This window comes from Conger conger, chromosome 17, assembly GCF_963514075.1.
Source record: "Conger conger chromosome 17, fConCon1.1, whole genome shotgun sequence".
Lineage (NCBI taxonomy): Eukaryota > Metazoa > Chordata > Actinopteri > Anguilliformes > Congridae > Conger > Conger conger.
Window position 1 is genome coordinate 13625931 of NC_083776.1, and position 19589 is coordinate 13645519.

The 19589-nt window shown below is 42.8% G+C and overlaps 1 protein-coding gene across 1 annotated transcript in view; it reads right to left on the reverse strand.

Moving 5' to 3' along the window:
• Nucleotides 1–15881, reverse strand: part of iqca1 (IQ motif containing with AAA domain 1) — a 58210-nt gene extending 42329 nt beyond the window's left edge. Inside the window, exons 1-9 of the mRNA XM_061225856.1 lie at nt 15742–15881; nt 15390–15511; nt 12468–12795; nt 11169–11288; nt 10526–10717; nt 8048–8119; nt 4444–4649; nt 3104–3188; nt 899–1051 (exon numbers count right to left, since the gene is read on the reverse strand). Of these exons, the coding sequence (XP_061081840.1) occupies nt 899–1051; nt 3104–3188; nt 4444–4649; nt 8048–8119; nt 10526–10717; nt 11169–11288; nt 12468–12795; nt 15390–15400 (1167 nt within the window). The 5' untranslated portion in view covers nt 15401–15511; nt 15742–15881. The remainder of the gene's footprint in view (nt 1–898; nt 1052–3103; nt 3189–4443; nt 4650–8047; nt 8120–10525; nt 10718–11168; nt 11289–12467; nt 12796–15389; nt 15512–15741) is intronic.
• Nucleotides 15882–19589: the final 3708 nt, after the last annotated feature.

The following is a 19589-nucleotide window of genomic DNA, read 5'->3' on the forward strand; positions in this document are numbered from 1 at the left end:
TTATGTTTGTATGTCTAAACTATTAACGTATTAAACTATAAACTATAACTTACTTATCTAAACTTTATTAACTTAAATCTATTTCAAATATTAACTTAAAAGTGTCCCAACCTGTAGTCCTGCTACAGTATATGTTAGTCATTAAGAACCCCAAAGAACAACACACAAGCCAGGGAGTTTTAACACAACACTATTAATTTGCTTGGTAGGTATCACTGAGTCTTCCTCGGTTAATGTTTGAGAGACCATTTATTCGCAGAGTTGGATATTTGCTGAATCAAATCAGGTTAAGCAGGTGCTCTGCAGAACAGCTGCAGTGCTGTAAACCTACCTATACCTGGACATCAGCCATGTGCCTACAAACCTGACTCCACGGCTGCTGCTACAGCTACATGAATCAAGCACTGTACTTCACCTGGATTCAATTCAGGGCAAGCTTATTTGAATTTCGCAAGATATTAAAATAACTTTGGGGACATAGAAGTTTGAAGCAATGAACAAAGTACATTCTGTGCAAAAGTTTTTTCTGCCTTAATGAATGTTCATACCGGTTACTCCAGAAACTTCTGGAACTAGACCATTCGTAACCAATACTAAGAGAGTTTCGTAATAGCCACCGAACTGAAATACTGAATACTGAAGGCAATGATGATTTCCATTAGGCCAGGAGAAAAATGTGTAACTGTCATTGTAAAACGGCATAATTTGAAGCTACTGGAAACGTAGCTAGCAGTGGCAGCAGCCGACAGGCCTTCAGCTCCGCTGTGACTGATGTCATTCCCCCCTCCTCAGTGGAGGAGTGTCCCTACCTCAGAATCCCCATCCCCCTCTCCTCAGTGGAGGAGTGTCCCTACCTCAGAATCCCCATCCCCTCTCTTCAGCGGAGGAGTGTCCCTACCTCAGAATCCGCATCGCTCTTCTTCCCTTTCCCCTTTCCCTTCCCGTCTTTCTTCTTCTTCTCTTTCCCCTCCTTCCCGGACTTCCCTTTTTTCCCTTTATTCTTCTTCTTCTTCTCCTTCTCCTCCTCTTTGGCAGCCAGCTCAGCAGCAACCTTTAAATGAAACACTTTTTTTAATGACTTTATTTCAGCCAGTAGCTGAACAGCCCCTAATTTTAGTTTTTGTCAGGGATATATACGGCACTGCCTCTCCTGTCTGTCAGTGTCAATACATGCATCACAAATTGTGATTGAACTGATTATTGACTTATTAATGATTAATATGACCTCAAAACAGTTACTTTGATACACAGACACACACACATACACACACGTGCACAAATATACCCATGCACATGCATGCACACACACACAGTGCCAACCACATGCACGCAGACACACACACGCACACACACACGCACACACACACACGCACACACACACACACACACACACACACAGGGTTTAAAACCTGACAGATGGATATGTATGTGGGTTGCTGAGATGCAAAGAGCGGCCCAATTCATTACTACAACGCATGAATTATGCAGGCTGCCTACTGTTAAGCCTCCTGAAAATAATGTGGTCCTGGGCACCATTAAAGATGAAAGTTTGTCTTTTCTTACACTCTTTACTCGACTGACCGTGTACAGCACTCCAGACGATCTGAATGGCCCTTTTGTCTTGGGAGAGCAGACAAAGTCACTCAACCTGATCCAACAGGAACTATCCATTAACAGGGATTATGGTTAAATCACTGCGCCAGACCAGTGCTACATCCCTGCTAACACAAAACACTTTGAGAACACTTACGGGAAAAATCAGATTGAATTACTGTTCAGTCGTAAGATAACGCTATGAAGGGAAGTTAGGGAACTTTCTCGTATTTATGGTTCCAAGGTTCTGTCAGAAAAATGAAGTCAGATAAAATTTAGTCAGCATTAGGATCTATGTTTTATTGGCTGAGTTAATATTTTCTTAGTACATGTACAGTATCTCTTTAGATAAATCTCACTGGAGTGGCCTCCTGGTATTTTTTTTTCACAATTAATTCTCATAAAATACCCCAGAAGGCTTGCAGAACGTTGAAAGGTTAAGGTTAACGGCCGGGTTGTGGTTGGAGCTGGGGTTCAGTTAGGGTTCAGAGTTAAGGTTAAGGGTTTGGGGTAAAGGGTCAGGGACGTAAAATTCATGGACCAGGCTGGTTGGGAAATTGGCCAGTAGTTTTGCTGGCGCCACAGAAGCATCTCCCAGGGAGGGTGGGTTTCTGTCAGTTGGGTATCCCCCACCTCATTCTGCAGTAGGAGAGTGGCTGTAGCTTAAGGCCTACAGATGTGGCTGTCTGCAACCTGACCCTTCTCACATCGTAAATATCCCCGCAAACACCGTCGTGCAATAGACCTCAGAAATCGTGTCATCATTCCCTTTGGAAATATCTGTGATTCGTTAGTGTTTTCTAGACTTCCGGATGAAAAAATCCAACAGTCTTTGGTCTATAGTTTTTTTCAAATCCTTTGAAATAACTTTTAACATTCGCCCGTTTGATTGTAATATGAAAAATTAATGCTTTTCGTCCAATTTTTATACTCGATAAATATTCTACAGAAATTTAAAAATCAAATTGCTACGCCTAACTTATTGGCAACCTGTCACACAATATGGCAACACAATAACACCATCATGCACTGGGCTGTCTGCCTGTATTTTCATTTAGCAAAAAAACATTTATAAGATGAAAAAACATTTAAACCATGAACTATGGCTATTACTCGTTCATGGTTTAAATTATGTTTTTTTCCTACTTCGTACAGTATATATCGCTGCAGGTATCACTATTCTTGTTATCGTTGGTGTTCCTGTTAGTAATTTCCTTAAGATATTTCAGTCATTGCTTTACATTTATTTGCTTTTCTTTGACTGTGATCCTAAATTATGGATTGTGAAATAATTGTTTTGGTTGGAAAGCGGCATCGGAATTCAGTGGACCCAGTGCAGGGAGAAAGGTGTCCAGATAAAAACGTCCAAGTATTAAACGCCAGCTTAAATCACAGACTGTGGCAGAGAAGGTGATGTGGAAACCACATTCATTTTTTCCAAAGAGAAATCCATACATGCACATAATGTGCACTGGGTCCTCCATGTGTCTGTGGAACTCAAAGGACTCACCTGCTCAGGTGTCTTCTGTGCAAATATGGCCAGCGACCCCCCATCATCTACGCTGGGGTAGTCCGGAAACTTCCCAGTGGCATCTCTGCAGTGGAAGACACAGCAAAGCCCGGCTAAACAAAATCCTCATTTTCAACATTGGAAAGATCACATCCAGAAATACAACGATTAACCTATCATACCTCCACAGAGCTCTTCAGTGGCCTCTGCATCTCTGCTCATACGCAGTGCTGCTTAGATTCTACATCTGAACATCTGAACAGAGAGGCTGGGCCCTGTTCTTTCTCAGGGGCATACGAGCAGGTCTCTGGTAATGGGGTAATGGCCTGAATCAGATCTTAATAAAAAGCAGACTGCAGCCCCTCTGCCCTGATGTAGTGTGTAAAAGCTGGGGGGTGTTGAGAAACAGGCCAGTCAGTTTTCCCTCAGTTCTCTGAGGCCGTCTAGAGTTACATACATTCAGCGATACCACAGCTTTCATTATGGACACGGCCCATTCAACACTGAAAGGAACAGTGGAACGGCTGCTGGCACAAACGCTCCACGCAGTCGTTTAGGGCCGTACCCTCCCTGGGACACAATGTTGGAACACTTTGGGGCCACGATAACATTTTTGTTTAGGGATCGGCAAACCCCAAGGGCCGGCTTTGGGAAAAGTGAGCATGCACAGCGACAACATGCCATATGATTTGAACCAGTCGTTATACTGCTAATTTCATTGGTTCAATCAGATGATTGACAGCTCACTGTAGCTCCACCCATTACAGGGGTCGGGTCACTCTTACTCTCCCATCATTAAGAGATCGAAGCCTGCGCAGTTAAACACTGGCTCAGATCACACTGGCCGTACTATCCTCATTATCGCCATAGATACTGTACGTTTCTGGCCAATGGGAAAGCAAGCGCCTCAAAGGGGACCTGTGGACAGCGTGGCTGAGACCAGTTATGACCGAGAGACCGCGAGCGTGTGTCACAGAGGAATGTGCTAATGTGGGCCTGCCCACTGAGGCTGAGCTGCTAAAGACGGCCCCGTTTCTGCACTGGACCCTTCACATACACAGCTATAATACACACAAATGCACAGTTCCGGGGGTAAAAAACACCTGTATTATTAGCATTATTAGTATTATTGTTATTATTATTAGTAGTATTATTACTGGCATTACCAGCATTACTTCTACTAGTAGTAGTAGTAGTAGACAGGAGTGGAATTAGTAGTTGTAGTCATAGTAGTAGAATTAATAGTAGTAATAGCAGAATTATTGGGATACAGAAGGCGTGAGCAGTATGGAGAGACTGAGTGGTCGGGCTGAGCCGTGATGTCAGGGTGCAGGTCTCACCGGCACTCGATGAACCACTGGCGTATCTGTCCCTGCAGGGTCTGCTGCATGTCGGGCCCGTCCACCTCCCTCACAGAGTCCCTGATGCGGTCCTGCGCCTGCAGGAAGTCAGCCTCGTGCTTCTCCTGCAGCTGCCTGCGCGTGCTCTCCACCTGCTGCATGCGTGCCTGCCCAGCGCTCTGCTTTCCCTGCTGGGGCGGGGGCAGCTGCGGGTACACAGGAGGGGGCACAGGTTCACTTCAATATGTTCAATTTCAATATTTTTAGGATGCTTATATACTGCATGACGAATGTACATGTATGGATGATATCTCGCAGTGCACAGTATGTAGTACTTGCTGAAATTTATGTTGGAAATTGTGAATGTGTTTGAATGCTCTTTGGGCTGGCCGAAGATGAAACTGCCCCTAAGGGGATGAATTAAATAATATAGCATGGTTTTGCAAATGTTAGCCATAAAGTGCAGATGACGTCTTTGATTTGTGTCCTGTTCCAGTGCCATTTTTAAAACACTCACGTCATTCGCAGATGTTCGTCAAATTCCAGTAGCGAATTTATTGTCCCCATTTAATAAGTAACACAAAAAAGTTTCATACTAACTCAAAAAAGTAACTCAAAGCTGATGCTGATACAGAATAACACAGCGTGTGTCCTATGACCAAAACTGTATCACAGGGACCCCCCTTGATCCCGTAAATCTGGCGATTTTTTTAGAAATATTTCTTCTTTCAGATCCGTTGCATTATAAATGAGCTCATCTTTTATTCTCCTTAATTCCGAGTATGAATATGGCACGCAGTCAAATGCACACGGCCTCCTACAAGATGTGATGAACGTGCCTTTACTTTCCCGTCTCACATCACACGTTTTTGGGTCCCCTTGATCACCTAAGTCCAGCCTGTTTTCAAGCAGTTGAAAGCAGTTGGCAACACTTCGGAATATGTTGACGTCTTGGATGAATCATTAATAACTGAATAGAAAGTCATTAATAAATGTAGTAGTACAAAAGGGGCCCAGGGTAACCAGCCGGCAAACTCCACACTCACAATATGCACTGTTAACATTGAAGTTAATATAGTAAAACAAAGTATTAGTACTTTGGTTGTCACCTTGTGTGTTTCTCCATCTGGAAACACTCATCTTTTTCATTTCAGATGTACTCATATTTATTAATGTTGGAATAAAATACAATAACGCAAGGGAGTACAATGCGTGTTTCCGTGCCCTCTGCTTGCTGTTTCATAACACACGCGTGTCTCACCTCTCTTCATCTCTCCCCGTTGCTTACTGACTGCAGCCCACATATACAGCACTGCATAATGTTACTGTTGGGTCTCTGTAGTTAATTTGGATCATTGTAGTTCATTTGGTGCTGTTTGCAATAACCGCCATGGAAGCCACTTTGGAACAAACACATCTGGCAAAACGAATGCACTCTAACTGGAATCGCTGCCACCCTGTTGCTCTGTGGGATCGGGATTGAATCACCAGCAGGGCTGACCGCACTATAGAACAGAGGCACTAGTTTGTTATTCCCAGACTTGTGCATTAGAAACTGGTTTCACATGCTGCTTCAGCAGTGCTGCAGGGCAAATGTGCAGCACAGCCCCTTGGCTTTACGCCGAGAGGCTCTTCCTCGAGCGACGTGGAGGCATAGTGCTAGCATGTGGGGGTCAGGGGGTCAGGCTGGCGTTCGGGACGCACTTTCGGGACGGTTCACAGTGCGCCTGCGTGAGAAACAGCCTTCCTGCTGGTGGAAACCACAGATGGAAAACACCTGGGAGACAGGTCACGAACGGAGGAGAGGGTGAGAGAGGGAGGGTATGCGTGTATGTGATGAAGACACATACAAACACATACACACACCAACACATACAAATGCACACACACACACAAACACACACACACACAAACACATACAAATACACACACACACAAACACACACACACACACACACACACACACACACATACACATACAAATACACACACACACACAAACACACACACACACAAACACACACAAACACATACACACACACAAACACACACAAACACACACACACACACACACTAACACACAAACACACAGATCTACAGATACAGAAACACACATGCACAGGCGCACACACACACACACGCACACATACACACACAGGAAAACAGCTGGGAGACAGGTCACGAACGGAAGAGAGGGCGAGGGAGGAGAGGGTATGCGTGTATGTAATGAAGACACATACAAACTCATACACACACACACACAGATGTACAGATATACAGATACAGAAACACACGCATACGCACATAAACAGATGCACAAACACACACACAGACTCTTCCCCTCTGTGTTTACTGCATCCCTAAACACACACTCTCTTCTACCTGTTTACCGTTCCAGCAGACTGGTTGCCTGTCAACCGCTGTCTGATTCTGAGGCAGTGTACATGAATTCATCTTGGGAATAAATGTTTACCGTGCAAGAGGCCAATCAGAGCACTTGGCTATGGGAGAGATGCACTGGGAGAGGTGCTTCCATTGATTGTGAACAAGATACAGGCAGGCTTTTTCCAAGCATGTTTCAACCCCGTCTGACCTAACACAATCTTTTCCATTTAGATGAATCTAGTGTTTGCTATGCACAACAACATTCAGGGGGAAAAGTGCATCATTAAATTACATTAATCTGTGTGTTTATAACATAACATACTTTCCTAAATCTGTTTGTAGGAGTTTGTTTGATGCAGTGTGTCCATTTGTATGAGTGTGTGTTTGCTAGTGTTTTTTATGTACTCAGTTTGATCTTTGAACAGACTGGCAAATCTCTTGGCTTTGAAAAGCTTGGTTTGGTACTTCGTCATGTGAAGAAGTTGGGATATACTTTTCTATTGTAGATATAGATTAGCATTATCCAATACTAGTCATAACTCACGTAATCAGATAAGTTTATTTCCCAGGAGTAATTAAACTCACGGGATAATAAGATTAAAGTGGATAATAGGATTACAAATGCCGGCACCAAAGGAAACCGAACAGTGACTTATACAGCCTTTAAACCACAAATTACTCAAACTCACTTGCTTCTTATATAAAGACCTGCAATTTACAAAAAAGGGCAAAAAAATCAGACTTCCAATGCAAGAAGAGCCACTGACCTCTCCCTGTCTGTGACTGCTTTCACAGTGGTTATTAAAGACAGAAACATTTCCTGAGGAACGTGTGTGTGCATTAGAGGTTACACTCGTACTGTTTACTGTCATGAATATACTGTATTGTTTGTGATGATTATGATACACACTCCTGAGTGCAGGTACAAGTCACGGTGTTTGTGCCTTTTTGAGAGCTACAGACATAACCACGCTCAATTCAATTCATTCAACACTGAATGAATTCTTTTTTTTAAATTTGTGGTTCACCTTTTTGCTTCTACTCATTACTATTCTATAATATTTGTGAATTGCACATTGCGTATAATTGAAGTGCTGTTGCACCATGCTGTCTACATTTCCCTACAGTGTTCAGGAACTACAGATAAAAGGGATCATGCATATTTTCACTCCTCCCTGTGGAATGACTGAATAAATGAGATGCATTTCAGAGTGCTCACCATCCCCAGAAACACCATCTCCTCCAGCCGTTCTTTCTTCATCCTCTTCCTCGTACTGTACCCGAGCCACACCTGCAACACATACCGTACATAAAGTATAACCGCTGGGTTCAAGAGGAGAGAACAGCATTCCCCTGTGTGTAACGGAGCATTCACAGTTGACTGTCAAAATGCACCAACGTGCTATTGTATTTGTATAAAAAATAGTGTTGGCCTTTTTCTATGGAATTTTTCTATGGAATTTATCACCTAAGATTTCAGCACACAAAGATTTGCTGCTATTATTTTCAATTTGCAGAGTTCAGCACCTCATCTGTGCCAGGCTGCCAGTTCCACTATTTATCACCAAGAACCCACTTCATTTAATAAACTTAATTAGTGTGATTAATTAAGCAATTGCCCTGATTTATTTGCCCAAGTGCACAGTGCTAAGACTTGCGAGTCAAGACCCCATATGTAGGTCCTCGGTCCTGACGTGCCATTATTTTCTTTCAAAGAAAGTGTTGTACTGAGTCGATATGTGGGCTAATTAAGCACAGACGGGTAGGGGTTGAAGGACAAACCAACATGCAAGAGCCCGGTAAGATGCCTCCGCTTCATTAAGCAGGTCTCTGCAAGCACTCATTATCCAAACGGTCTGAATGAGAGGCTGACTTCAATGTCAAAACAAAGATTCCTCCCGATAAAAACAAGCCACAATCACCCTGGAAATAAGGGTTCTCATTCGCACCGAAGCCAACTTTTAATTAGCATGGTTCTCAGAGGACCGAAAATCTTAATATCACTTCCAAATATTAATCCCACAGGATGCTATGATATCCTTAGCTATGACCGAGAAAAGAATTCCCTTCAAAATTCAGATATCCTTGCTGAGATTGCTAAGCTCTCCAGGGCCATATATCAGACATAGGGTAAGTCACAAGATCAGGTATATGAACAGTGAGGGGCTTAAACTGACTTATCACCTCATTTCATACTGATATCACTCCTGCCCCTAATCATAGAAATATCATTCATATCACACACATACTGTGTATCATCTTAAAATATGGCAAAAAACAGACATTTACCATTTGCCTTTAACAAAAAGATATTTTTATTTATTTAACATTTTCTTAGCCTTGGAAACCTTTTCACACTACCATGCCCATACCATCTGCAGTCTGCACGCAAGCACGTGCACACAGACACACACTTACGCACACCACACACAGTCACGCACACACACGCACACACCATAAAAAATATGATATGTGATAAGTGATACTCTTTCATCTTTCTACCTAAAGAAATAGGTGCTAAGAGACAAGATTCAAAATGTACAAGTTGGACAAAATCTCTTTAATGTCAGAGATACCTGAAGCCACAACAATATAGATTTTTTCTTCCTGCAGATGACACAAAAGCAGTGCATTCCTGTGAAAAAATGCATTCATTTTTGTGCCTCAGGAAGCGTATCGCCCTCAGTCACGTTATATCTGTGACAGTGCCTTTCTTTAGCTGCTCCACACGTTCTCCTTTGTAGATGTCAAGAAGCCAGCGATAAGATTTCAAGATTTCACAGAGCTCAAGAAAATCAACACCTTAAAATCTCGACCTGTTTATCCATTTTTTTTTCAATGCGAAAAATGTTCCAAGTACATGATGCCCTTTAGCACTTTGAGTACTGCTAGTTTTATTTGGCAGATGTTTTCACAGATGACTCAGGTCACGTGACTCTTCATAAGACTTTCCACAGCTGCTCTGAATTCAAATGATGTCCCCTGCTCCTGAGCAGTTTGGAAGTTCCCTCAGTAACTTACAGGAATGCACACACTCACTGTCACGTTCCACACGGACTAGCAGTGCGAGGGGCCAAGCCACAGACAGGAAACTCTCTCAACAGACATGACTTACCTGATCCCAAGCCAAGATTTTCTTAGTTGGTCAAGACTAATATGCTTGTATTGCTAATGGCTGAGACAGGCTGCTAAAATATGCATTTAATGTCTAGTTTAATTGTAGGGCGTCCTGTAGCGTAAGTGGTTAAGGTAAATGACTGGGACAGGCAAGGTCGGTGGTTCTAATCCCGGTGTAGCCGCAATAAGATCTGCACAGCCGTTGGGCCCTTGAGCAAGACCCTTAACCCTGCATTGCTCCAGGGGAGGATTGTCTCCTGCTTAGTCAAATCAACTGTACGTCGCTCTGGATAAGTGCGTCTGCCCAATGCCAATAATGTAATGTAATGTAGTTTAATTGCCAGTGAATGGTGTAGATTATAGCTGACTACTTGTTTAATGACAGCACAAAAATATAAAAAAGTGCAGATAAGATAAATATGATAAGTGCAGAAAGCAGTTTGAAGACACAGCTGGCTCTCTCCTGGTCTGATCAGGGTGGGTTCAGACCGGTCAATGTCCCTCGGGATACCACCGCTGAGTGCCTCTAAGCAGCCAGGCAGTGGCGGCTGTATTAGGCCTTTCCCTTGTGAGCCGGTACCTTCTGGATGAGGGTGGCTGCCGCGTGCGGGTCCAAGGCGCTGCCGTTGCCGTTCTGGCTCTGCCGGTACCGCTCCTCCTCCCTGCGGATCTCCTTCATAAAGCTGGCCCTGAGACGACCCTGTCGGGCGCGCTCAGACACCTGCACCAGCCGCACCGCCTCGTCTATGGGCAGGGCGCGCGCTCGCACTTCCTGATGGGAGACAAATGTATTACTTTTTCTAAAATAGAGCAATTTCTTTTAATTGTTATTATTATCCTTTATTTAACCAGGGAAGTCACATTGAGATTAACATCTCTTTTTCAAGTGAGCCCTGGCCAAGAAGACAGTAAACATATAGTTTCACAAAATAATACATAAAACACAGTACACGGTAAAACACCAATGCACAAATTCACAGATAAAAGCACAGTACAACACCAGTGCACAAATTCACAGATAAAAGCACAATACAATCCCTGTGGAATGAGGCAATCAATTAGCTACAGGTTCGTGCAGCCATCAAACACAAGACAAGAAAGATTGTGTATTTAGCACTTTGCTAGCTTTAAAAATGAACTATTTGTCCTCTTAATGTTTGCAGTGTGCAGTTGACAGTCCTATTTGTGATGGCGGTGTAGGGTTTCCAGTGGCAGTCCCTCACCAGCTTTGGCTCTTGGCGTTCCCCACGGGCCAGAATTTCAGCCAGTAACTTTTCACGTTCCCGTAGCACACGCACTTTCTCGCTCACAAAGTAGCGTGGAATGGGGACCTCCAGGTCCCCCTGTAAGAAAAAGCAGTGTGGAGAATCAAGAGAGGAACATTTATTGGCACAGAAGTATGTGATTTTGTTTTCATGCACAGTAAGGCTAATGCTTCAATTATCTTTTAAGATATGTGATTTAGTCATTTTGGATATCTGGTTCAGTGAAACAAGATATATTAATTTAACATCTAGCACAAAATGAATGAGTCACAGAAAAAAGAAAAAACTGACAAATTTAACACAGATGAAAAGCAACAAAACAATTTACATTCTGCCAACAGATATTTAATGTTTGGACAATTATTGTAATCATTCATCTTCACAAATTTAGGTGCAACTCAGGAAAAGTGGTTTTCAAAATTAAAAAGCCCCTTTTGCATTGCCAGGAACAATCTCCTTTAGTTTCAGAGACAGACAAAGTATTGCATTTCATTGTTCATAAATGATCAACAAGCTGTTTTTGCCAGCATTCTTTAGGTTCAGTTCGAATTGTAGCTCAGTGACCAATACATATGGAAAGCATTAAACTTGAAATCTGCATCACCGGGAATTTTTGTGTCATTGCACCTCCCTATCAAGGCCTGAATGCAACTTGACATGAATCCAACTTGAACTTGTGGTGGGGTTGAACAGATGAAGCCAATGTGATAAAAAACATTTGCCTTCTCAAATGTAGGGTGCTTCGATGTTAGTTCTGGGGCTGAGAGGACAAAGAGGGTGGCAGTGTAGTATTATGGTTCAGGCCCTAGGCTTGTCAATCGAAGGCTGCATGTTTGAATCGCACAAAATTGATTTGTACAAATGATAAGCAACTTATCTGATGCATCTATTATATAGCTTCTTTTTTTTGCTTATTTATGCAATCCAGGAGTGCAAATAGTTTGCAAGTTAAACATGGGTAGTCAAGATCAGCTAGAGCTGCCTATAATTTTCTGAATAAATTATTCAGTGTCAACATTGTTTTCCAGAACATCTGCTTACGGTTGCTGTAGTTTCAGACTCAGAATGTGGCATATTGAGTCCAGGACTGATCCACTCAAAAACGGCCATTTTATCTGTCTGAGGTGAAATATGTCGTCGCTATGATATGTAGCAACATTTTACCTGAAACCTTGTCTGCTGATGCACTTTGGCACCAAACCGGGCTTTGGATAATAGGAACATCCTCTAATCTCCAAAACAGGAAAGCGAACTCACAGGGGTCAGCTTGAGGTCCTGCAGGACGTCGTCGTAGAAGTGGAACTCGGAGAACTCCAGCTCCACCATCTCGTTCTTCAGCTCCAGGAGGCGGCCCGTCACGCCGTCCAGCACCTGCCGCACCACACGGCGCTTCTGCGGCTGCACCACCTGGTCGTACACGGCCTCCAGGCTGCGCAGGATCTGCAGGTACTTCACGTAGAACGTGGCCAGGCCCTGGAACACCTGCAGCCGGTCCTTCTGCGGCCGGGGCGGGACTTCCGGCAGCTCCTCCTCCAGCATGTCCTGCAGGGCCCCCTGGGCCTCAGCCCACATGCTCCCATACGTACTGAGGAAGAGGAGGAGGAGGTAGAGGAGGGGGAGGAGGATGATGAGGGGGAGGAGGATGAAGAGGAGAGGAGGAAGAGAAAGAAGATGAGGCGGAGGAGGAAGGGAAAGAAAGAAGAGTCAGAGGAGGAAGGGGAGGGGGAGGATGAGGGGGAAGAGGAGGAGGCGGAGGTGAAACAAGCATGCCGCAATGTCAGGGATCTCAAACAAATCTTTCAGTTTGCAGTGTCTGCAGTTTTTTGTGGTTTCCTCTGAATCAACAGCCAATTTAGGCCTTGGAAACAAACTCAGTGGATTCTTTGAAGCAAGTTAAGGACTTAACATGAAACACTAAAGCGTTGACACACAGAGAGCGAGCAGACATAGCTAATGCAGCCCTCAGAAGGCCTCAGTCTCAGATCTCTGCAGATGGAGAATGTCACTGAGCTCTTGTGCTCACGGATGGTGTGCAAAACCACCCTGCGGCCAAAGGCATCTAATTAAGTTTTATGCTTATAATTGTATTCCTGAGAACATTCTCCTTACTGTGTGAGAGACAGAAAATAGATTTTATAACAAACTCTTAACACTTGTGACAACCCCTGTCTGTGTGCACACAAAGAGCAAGTCTGGAAATTGTTTGACAACCATGTTCTCCAAATAAAATTAACTCACAGCAGTAAATGAATATAAAATCCCTCATACCTCGTGCCTCATACCCCATTCCTGGAAGAACATCTGTTTGAGAATGAGTCAGTTATAACTTAAATTTAAAATCAGTCTGAAGCTGCATGTCTAGCCAGGTGTAGGGTGGGTGAATGGACCAGGTTTCCTTGGGCATTACGTCCTCCAGCAATGATCCAGAATGCCCAAAGGCAACTAGCTGTCATCTGTGAGAGATCAGCCTCTCTTCCATTTTGTAAAAACTCTCTTGTAATAACAGTGCTACGTGTACTATGGCAGCAGAGGAGTGGTCACAGAAGAAGAAGAGCACATACCTCAAACAGGTATTTATATATATTTTTTAATATATAGTTCAATCAATTCACCATTGGGAGATAGTGTCTTTATAGTCTCTGGGTTCTGTGCTTGAAAATGAAAATGAGGTGTCACAGGGAGGGCGGTTAGCGCTTCTTTTCATATTCCTATGAGGTCCCCGCTCCGCTGGCCAGCCCCAGGGTGTTTACCCTGCCCACCGTGACCCTTGTTAGGAGGGCAACACAAAATGAAAAGAGGAGACAACAGGAGTGGGTGTTGAAGGGCTGTGGGAGGGGTCTGGTGTAGAGGGCGGAGGGCTAAGAGGGAATCTGTGAAAGGGAGATTTACACAAAAATGGAGAGAGCCCTCCTCCTCCCTGTCGTTGACCGCGCGTGGCAACAAAAGCCCTGGTTAAAGAATTCCAGACGGGGTTTTGAAAAACCTGAGCGCAGAGTGACACATCAGGAAGGCCCTCGACAGGGGGACGGCCAACGATTGTGTTCTCCTCACAGAGGCGAGGGCGTAGGTACGGGGGCGTATGGAAGCCCAAAACATTTTTGTCTTTCGCTCTTGCCCTCATGACAGCTTTGACACATCTGCTTGCCCTGCCATTTTTTTTTTTGTCCACTAAAGGGTCGGGTTCATGTTGATGGCTCTGTTGCCATGGGAACAGAAACACAATGTGCACTTCCTCCCCTTGGGAGCTCCTTCGCACCCTTGTCTATGCAGAGCGAGGTCCCCCCCCTTACGGTTTCATAAATCTAAAACCGGGGGGGGGGGCACTCCCCATTGTGTCATAGCCATGGCCTCTGTGGCTGGCGCGGAGCATTTTACAGTATGGAGGACAATGCAGAAAAGCCTTTCAAATCTCCACACAGCATGGAGCGAAATACAACCACAAAGCTTTGAGAAAAACCCCCACTCACAATACACTCCACGGCTCTTCTTTTAAATTCCAATAACCTATTTCAGACAGGGTGATTGGTTTTCACACAATGTAATACTGCTCTGTCAGTCTGTCATTCAATGGAGAGGGAACAGTTTCCTAAATGTGAAGCATAGGAGGTTTGAAAAATTAATCACAAGAAGATTACTCTGAATGATTTCCTCAGAATGGACACTGTGGACAATGTAGCTGTGAAAATGTGATTTAAAGGGGAATAGTAGATAGGTCTTTCCCCTTCATTTTATATGATATTTTTCAATTATGGAAATATTATTTGGATACACATTATCAAAGAGGGATATTCCCAAGGATGACACAAAAGCCTCAGAGCAAACACTTTAATCTCAAGACATAGCTTGCTTAATAACGTTGATCATTTCTACGCCAAAGGGCATCATTAGTCCCGTTGATGTTATCAACATATTCATGCTTGTGCCTCACAGCAAGCTTCATTTGAATTTAACGAAAATAAATTTAGAGTAAAGCTATAGCCTTTTCTGTGGAATAATGTACGGACGCATTGTGGGCGGAAGCGATATGACTATTCCGTGTGTTGTTAAGGTTATTCTGGCGTTATGGGTTTGTACGAAACGGACGGGAGTAAAATCAATGTAATTAAAATTGGAAACTATTTTATGCACCAGACCGAGTTTGCAGTTTTCCAATATGCAGCTATAGGGAGTTGGCTTTACCTGTGTGACATGGCTCCCAGCTGATCACAGTTGGTCCCAGTCAATCGCTTCCTTCTTCATATCATGCGAGTTTGGCTAAGAAACCAAACCACACCTCAATTCCGTAATTCAACTGTAGCCCACTAATTGATCAAATGAGAAAATAACAATGAGAAACAGAAAATACTAATAGCAATACAGCTATAACGATTTTATTTAAACTATGGAGTTAGATATAGTCTAATTACACGCAACGGCGAATAGGCTACATTGAATTTACAATTCAATACCAAAATAAATGTATCCACGTTTACTTAACCAAATAGTTTTGCAGGTTCAAACGAACAAAATAAAACCAATCGTTCTAAATTACCGTTAAGTTAAATGTATTCCATGGATATCCCAGAATAAAATATTGTGTTGGAAATGTCAGTGTTAGCAAAAGTTTTCACAAATTACTTGCCGCAGAAACCTCAGCGTGTTTGCAATCTTGCTTTACAGCACATCGTCTAGCAACGAGATGCTACGCCTGCGCAGTGTTGTGCACAGAACTCTTCCTCGCGTTTCAGGCAAAACGGAAAGATGTTGCTTCGAGAGTCTAAATACTGTTGAGATAGCGCTTCTGTACTCCTACCTCGTGTTTTTATTTTCATTTTTGTGGATTCATTTTGATTATATAATCGTATAGCAGCATATTATTTCACAAAGGTAACTTTGTTCTGGCTATTTCATTTCATTTTCATTTTTTCTCTAGGCAGTACATTAATAATCTAGGCAGTGTGATGAATTTCCATTGTGCGTAGCCTGTATTGAACAAAGTGCGCAAGAGACTGGTATCAAATTTTTGTTTGCTGTTTGAGTAATTCCTTTATCGTCCTGCGGACAAGAATGCCTTTGTCCTTTGATCTTTGCAGCCATTGCTGCATATATTAATAAATGCGTGATATGATCTGTCGTGGTAACTTCCCAGAAATTCATATGAAATTTAAATGTATGCATGCAACTTGATCGTAATGATTTTAACACACAAACACACAAACACCTCAACACAAAGACATGTTGCCTTTTACTTTTCAATTCACCAAAAAGATTAAGGATTTTAAAGTAAAAAATAATGACATATCAGAACTAAACAACTCTGCTTGACTTGGGTTGCACAACTGATTCATAGACGTTTTTTAAGTTGTACAACGGCAGGATAATGCCACTTGCCATTGTGGCACTGGTGTGAGACCCGGATTGGAGCAGAGGGTGATTGAGGTCACTAGTTGGCCGTCACGGTCCCGTTGACTTAAGTTCCATGGGGACCCAAATCGGTGGCCAAAGAACTTGAGCGGGACCCTGCTAACCAGCTGTGAGCTCAATACAGACATTTATACATCCTGGAACTCCTCCAGAACTCCTAAAATTGTGTAAGAATTGGACCTAAAGCTGTCAGTAAAGCTAAAACAAGCAACTACAAGATATTACACTGAGTAATTGAGTCCTTGCACAGTATATACAGTATGGCATATTCTACATTATGGTATCATATCTGCACCATTTGTATCATCAAGCAAGTATCATAGCATTGTCATATCAATGTATTTCTAGCTCATAGCATTGTTGTTTTCAGTTTAATTTGACAAATGCATTCACACTGACAGCCGTAAAAATGGTGGGTGTCACTGAATTGTTTAATTTGATTAATTTTACATTTTTTATATCAAAAGATGAGTCCATAGCAGATGGGTAAAAATTCAACATGCAGCTAAGATTTGCTTTTATATATTTGCAATCTGACAACTAAATAACAAGCATACTGTTTCGCTCTGTGAATATACCAAATTAACTTGGAGAGACCTTTAGGATAGTGCCAAGACTTGCTTATCCAGTGGCTTCCTTAATACGACGAATGTATATACTGTATGAGTTAATAGTACATACACAGTATATACTCTGTGGTACACCAGTTATGGTTTTATTTTGCTATGCATAATTCAATTTAATTACTTTGATTATATTAATTCTGCTTTGTGTTTGCAGCTCTCTTTGACCTACATTATGAAAGCTAAACCATATTAATAGGCCTACATAAAATCTAATTTATCGCTTAATTATCTGATTTTTGTATTCAGATTCACCAGAGTGACTAATCTGCAGATTGCACATATTTCAGTGACCTAAATTGTGTAATTAATATAATTTTCTGCACAGCATGACAGTACTGTAAGTTCCCAATATTGAGGCAAGATAGGAGTGTTTCCAAGACAGTTTATATTTTTGTCATATGCCTAAAATTATGTGTTGTCATTGCAAGAGCTCATTGCACATTATGCTTCTGTTTTTTACTATGAGTCCTAGCTGATACAGCTGTATTGGTTTCCATATGACATCTTCCACTTCCACTAGAAACCCCTCAGCCACATGCTAATATAGCTTAACATCCCTTGTGAAATGAATACCCATCATAAAATATGTACTTTACACATGCATGCTGGGATATATGCACATTCTTGGGGAACACAAAAGTATCCCATTGGTTTCCAGCTGGCCAATGAGACATTTGGAACTGACTGACTCAGCATTACCTTCATTGCATACCCCTTTTTTGTGACAGGGTAAGGTTTCATCAGTCGGCCTATTCATAAATCCCAAAAAGAGCTGCTTCTGTGAATGGTACTTCAAAGCACTTTTAACAAGTTTCAAATTCCATAGGCATATTTTGAGGTTTTAAAAACCATTTCCCTCTGGATCGTAGTATGGATGTAGAAACAACCATGCAATCAAACCTGGTAGATCTTGCTTGCTTGCTCAACAGCTTTTTATTAGCTTCATACGCTAGTTTGTTAATGTAAACTTTGTTACAGTGCACAGTTGGTTACAGTGGCACCATGTGCGGTTTTTATTAGGGGACCACCCTGTGTGCTGTTACCATATAGATCCCTCGAACCAAACACCATCCTTCAAATATTTATATCTAATGGAACCCTGTATTCTACAAATACACAGGGCATAGGAAATGTCTCATTGATTTTAGTAAATGTCTCAAGAGAGACATTATGGAAACAGCTAATGCCCTGTTTTCTTATTCTCAGCAGGCTACTATTTAGCCTGTCCAAATGCGCTAAATAGGGAGAAAAAAAAAATCAATACTCACTCCATTAATCCCTTCTAAGCCAGATAAACAATTTTCCCTCTGTTTTGTACAAAAGGGCTTGCTGTGGTTAATTTGGAATTATTGGGCAGCCCTTCATTAAAATCCGCTTTAGAAGTTTCTCCATCCTGCCAACACATTCCCCCTGAGATTAATGAGCCTATTAATAAAAAAGACAGGGGGCATTGGTGTTGGAGTTTGTATTTAATATCCTCGGTTTTCACTGAATGCTATCTAAAGGTCTTGCCTGACGTCAGCCAATTGAACAGGAGTCTCTATTAACATTCCCTCATTTCTAGTTTGTTCCGTCACATCTCTAATCGGCTCCAGATGGACACTGCTGGACGTTGCCGACTGCGCGATTGATTTGTCGAGCAGGAATGGAAATATGTCAGAAGATGAACTGTATGTACGTGAAGAATTCACATCCTCTCTTCCTCCTCGCAAACAGAAGTTCTGGCCTGGTTGGTGGATGAGCCTTCAGCTCCTCAAAGCATCCATTTTGGACACCGCTGCCTCACAGAGACGAGACAGCGCTTTCAACTTCTGGTTAGCGTCACTAAAGAGCCATCCCAGAGATGAAGCATGGGTAGTGATAGCTGCGTGCTAAAATTAGATCACATTCAAAATAAATCACAGTGGCCGATTCACCTACTGAATTAGTGGGCAGTAGGTGTTTCTCCATGCACACAGGATTCACAGATTGCATGGGAACCAGCATACCAGCATAGCTTCTCCCAGCAGTCTGATATTATGATGTTGTCAGTTAAGCCCACAGTTGTCACCAGACGTGTTGTGCAAGGCAGGCCAGACGGTCGATGTGAGGTTACTCAGGAGCTTCGGAAGTTTCCCAGTCCTGCAGGTTCTGTGGGAACTGCTACATCGGAAAGTACCCTTATCAGGTGGTGGCACAGGAAGTTTGAGAGCTCTCCTTCCTGTGGTAGCCTTGCTCCACGGTGCAGTCCAGATGTGGAGGAGATGGGGGGTGTTGCATATGGAGGAGATTTGGGATTTGGGGGGGCATTGTTCGCCCAGCTGCTACCCCGTGCCATGGCCAGGCGCCAGTCGAGAATGCTTATCCTTCC